Source organism: Ananas comosus, linkage group 1, assembly GCF_001540865.1.
Source record: "Ananas comosus cultivar F153 linkage group 1, ASM154086v1, whole genome shotgun sequence".
NCBI lineage: Eukaryota > Viridiplantae > Streptophyta > Magnoliopsida > Poales > Bromeliaceae > Ananas > Ananas comosus.
Genome location: NC_033621.1, coordinates 9,227,935 through 9,232,626, shown reverse-complemented (window position 1 = coordinate 9,232,626; position 4,692 = coordinate 9,227,935). Strand labels below are relative to the sequence as shown.

Sequence of the window (4,692 nt, the reverse complement as noted above, 5' to 3'; positions counted from 1 at the left end):
ATGAAGCTCACCTCAAGCTTCACCATTTCCATGGCCTTGATCTCAAAAGAAGCAAAAGAAAAGCTTCCAATACTCCAAAAGCTCCATAAAAATCATTTCTAGGTTTTCCAAAACCCTAGTTTGGGAGTTAACATGAAAAAGGGCAAAGCTTACCTCAAAGCTTGCTCCTTTCTTGCACTAGGAAGGAGAGGAGAGGTTTTCTTCTTATCCTTGTCTTCTTCTTCACTTTCTTCCTCTTCTTTTCCTTCTTTTCCTCCTTTCTTCTTCTTCTCCTTTGTCTTCTAGAGAGAGAGAGGGAGAGGAGAGAGTGTTTGAGAGGGTGAAAATGAGAGGAAAAGCCCCTCAACCCACTAACATAGCTCAATGGGTTGCAAAAATGCAATAAAACCCCTCAACTTTCACTTTAATACACTGCCCGAACTGGGCAGTTCGCGCAGGCAGGGACCGGTCTCTCCTTTAGGGACCGGTTCCCGAACGTCGTCGCAGCGCAGCCAGAGCTGCTGCGCGCAGTGCAACCGGTCTCTCTTTGTGGGACCGGTCTCTCGAGGGACCGGTCTCTCGGGTAGGGACCGGTTCCCGAGAGCTGATTTCTCAGGACTTAGCCGATTTTTCGGCTGTCTCATTTCATACGCGTTCGGGGACCGGTCTCTCCCACCAGGGACCGGTCCCCGAGAGCTGAAAACCTGCAGAATGCAGATTTCACAACTTTAGCTCTCGAAAACCTCCCGTAACTCACTTTTAATCATTTTAACACATTCGGACTTTCCGAAGTGTTCCATCCTCGCACTTTGGTCAATTTGATTAAAGTTCGACATTTATTTTCCGAATTTTCGGTAAAGTTCGACATTTATTTTCCGAATTTTCGGTATATTACAAGGATGGTCTCTAATACACTGGTACAGCTCTCAACCTCTTCAAAATATAAACATCGAGAGGTAGACCACCTATCAACTCGTCACTCGCTGAAAAGTTAGCTCGAAACAACGCCCTTCCCACGATCCCTAGCCTCTCCCGGCGTTGAAGGTTCTGAAAGAAAACATAAAACAGAGGGCGTGAGAACTATAATTTATAGTTTCCAGTGGGCAATTACTGACCTCAGCTCAATGCACCACTAGGCCCCAAAGAAAGGGTAAGTCTAANCGAATTTGAGCTGACATAAGCTCGCTCGAGCTCGGCTCGTTTCCACCCCTAGCGACAACCACCGAGTTTTGTCCACCCTTCTTTTCCTTATCATGTTTGCCGTCTACGCGAAGCGATCTATAGTGTCAAGCAGGCGCCTCAGCTTGGTTTCAACAGTTTACTTCATTTCTTTCTAAACTAGGTTTCATTGGAAACACCGTTGATCCCTCGATATTTATTTGTCACTCCTTTTTTGGCACTCTTATTTTTCTTTTATATGTCGATGATATTATTGTCATTGGAAGCTCGTCCTTTCTTTTGGAACCTCTTATAGGCACCTTGCAACCGGAATTTGCAATGGACTTAGGTCCACTATATGCTATTGAGGTTAACTGCTCTTCTTCTGGTCTTTTTTCTGACTGAACAAAAATATGCACATCAACTGTTTGTGCGTCATGGGTTTCTTGATAGTAAACCTATTTCCACTTCTCTCTTTCCGACTACTCGTCTCCCGTCTCATGAGGGGTGTCTCCTTGAAGATCCTTACACCTATCATCAGATGGTTGGTGCTTTGTAATATCTTTCCTTCACAGGACCCAATATTTCGTATGCTGTCAATTTGGTTGCTTAATATCTTCATGCACCTCGTGAGCCACACATGCAAGCAATTAAATGTCTTCTCTGTTATATTCAGGGCACGCTCTCCTATGGCATTTCTATCACTCACGCTATCAATCCTTCGCTTGTCGCCTTTTTAGATTCTTGATTGGGCCGGTTGTTCGGATACACGTTGGTCTATTTTAGGGTATTGCATATTTGTTGGGCCTAATCTTATCTTGTTTGTCGGCTAAGAAACAACCTACTATTTCTCGTTCTAATTCTGAAGCGGAGTATCGCGTTGTGGCTTACATGCTTTTTGAGACAATTTGGATCCGTAAGTCTGCTTCGTGATCTTGGTGTTTCCTTATGGCGTTCTATTTGTATCCATTGTGATAACCTTAGCACCACATATCTTGCTGCCAATCTTGTTCTTGACGCTTGTACAAAGCATATTGAGCTTGATTATAAATTCTTACACGAAAAAGTCCAATCCGGTGACTTGGACTTAGTCTATGTATCTTCTGATAAGCAACTTGTTGACATCTTCACCAAACCCTTGTCCCCTTCTCAATTCTCCATGCTGCAGACCAATTTTTGCATCCGACCAATGGATGCTTAGCTTGCGGGGCAATGTTACGATATATTTAGTATGATAGGATATATTTAGTACGATAGGATATATTTAATATTATATTATTTATTGCCTTATATAGTATAGGTCTATATGGTATCTCTGGTTGTATTATTACTATGATAGGTTGATTTGTATATTATTTATTCTCATCAATACAGCCTAGAGGGCTATACTCTTTTGCCCTTCTTTCAGTTGTAGTAAAAAAAGAAAGATCTTTTTCTTTAATTTTTGATCTATAATATGAGTTGAAAGTTAGATGTATGTTCAAATATAAGATCGACGTTATTTGCCAAAACAATTTGAGTAAAGTTTCACAATTAATTCAAGAATTGACCCAAATGTGTGGGGGCCTAATTGAGACAATGTTAAAGTGTAGGGTGTAAATTAATGCAATTTTTTACCTAAGGGGGTGATTGAGATGCGGGTTAAAGTGCAAATGGGATTTTTCGTAAGTTAGCCTTTATTTTAATCTTCATAACCAAAATATGTTGAAGAAAAATAAAAAATCTCATGAAAATAACAGATGTCTTGCCTCTATATCAAATTATTGCAAATATGACCAACATGTATACCAGCATTGTTGTAAAATAGGGGAGGCAATAAACTTGGGCAAATTCGGCACGACTTGTAGCTTAAGCTCAGAACAGTCTGACTCCCTGGGTTGGGTTGGGTCCTTTTGAAATTAGAGGCTTGATGAATGTGTTGAGGTTTTCAGTTTCTTTTGGTTGACCCAGCCCAATCAGAGTTCGTACACAGCCTAATTAAGCTCGAATTGGCTGTTTTAGGGTCGAGCACACCCCGAAATAGGTACAGAAAGTCTTAGCAGGGCCAAGCGTGGACAGGCTTGAACCTAGCTAAGGCCTGTTGTTTGCCCAAGTCTAGGTATATCTTGACATTGTAACATATCCTGAGTACAACCCAAAAGCACTTAGAGAAACTCAAAATCAAGTTGACATAAACCCGTCCAGCCTCAAAATGACTGGACATGCTTACTGAATAGATGATTTCTGTGAAAAATCGAAGGTTGCTTACGTGTTCAAACAATCTATTTGCTTTTTTGGTATGAGTTCTCACCACCATGTTATGGCAACTGGGTGAGGAGAGCTCCAAATGCTTTCGAATTTTTCAGTTTTTTCCGGATCTATCAAAGCATGAAAGCATGTGTGTTTGGACATGGTAAATTTTAACTAAGCCTTGATTTCGAGCTCAAGCACAACCTGCCAAACTGAGTGATCACCTCTGTGTGAAACATACGCTGTGGCTTCTGATCAAATACTCCATATAATTAATTGTATCATAGTATATGCCAAGTAAGAACCCTTGTGCGAGAAGTTTTGTGAAGTTCCTGTACTTCTTAAGCATTAGCTACAGGTAATTTAAACATTTCAGTATGTAATGATGTTCAATGCTGAGATCTTGTTGATCTGCAACTTGTTGCCTTAGCAAAATTACATAAGAGTTGACAGAAATTGTGCAGTCCAACTCTCTTGGTTTCATGTCCTATCCTAGAATCAACAAATGCATGTTTCCTCCTCTTCGGGGTTGAGATGCTTATTGTCTTTATGCCTTTAGTCCTTTTTGATAATTATACTGTTCTGTTGGATGCTATTTTGCAGATGTTGAAGATGAGAGTGATTGAAAGATACTGTGAGTTTATACTTCTTCGCCAGTATTTCAGGATTGAACTGTGGCAGCTAAAGCTAGAGTTTCACACTAATCTTACCCTCCTGTAAGTAGATCTGTAAGTTATGTGATGGAATTGTGCTGCGTTGTCCTGCAAGTTCTGGGTCCGGTTTACGTGTTTACAGAGTGAGATGTCAATGCTAGCCTTTTTTTTTTTTTGTAGTTTTATTCTGAAATCGGTATGGGCCTCTGTTTTTGTTTTTGTTTTTTTTTTTGTTTTTTTTTGTTTTTTGTTTTTGGCCTTTTGGATTTCCTGCTACTCGAGGCCTTATTGGGAATTGGTGCTGTTTTTTTTTTTTTTGTTTTTGTTTTTCTAAACAGAATTTCTTTTACGTGGAAGTGTGCACGAGTGGATGGCNTGCGTGGGTGCACGAGTGGATGGCTGATTGTTTAGAATCCTTCCATCCAAAGTGTTTTGTGTGACAACAAAAAGATAACGATTTGATAGTTAGTCTTTTTCTTGCTTTTTTTTTTTTATTTTTTATTATTATTTGAAGAACTTGTTATCCCCCATCGCCTGCGAGGGTGCATTGCAAATTAATGGCATCAGGACAACCAGAAACAAGCCTATTTGCATGCGTGTGCAAACCTATTTGCATGCGTGTGCAAACCTATTTGCATGCGTATTCAATTACATAGAATTTTGTGTTCTAAAA

General features: G+C 40.2%; 1 protein-coding gene across 2 annotated transcripts in view; it reads left to right on the top strand.

The window, feature by feature from the left end:
* LOC109719404 (eukaryotic translation initiation factor 5B) overlaps positions 1-4,202 on the top strand; it is a 36,574-nt gene extending 32,372 nt beyond the window's left edge. For both annotated transcript variants that reach the window (XR_002218675.1, XM_020246059.1), the window contains one exon: positions 3,970-4,202. Coding sequence is in view for 1 of the 2 variants with exons in the window: in XM_020246059.1 (XP_020101648.1) it covers positions 3,970-3,992 (23 nt within the window). In the remaining variant the exon portion in view is untranslated. The remainder of the gene's footprint in view (positions 1-3,969) is intronic.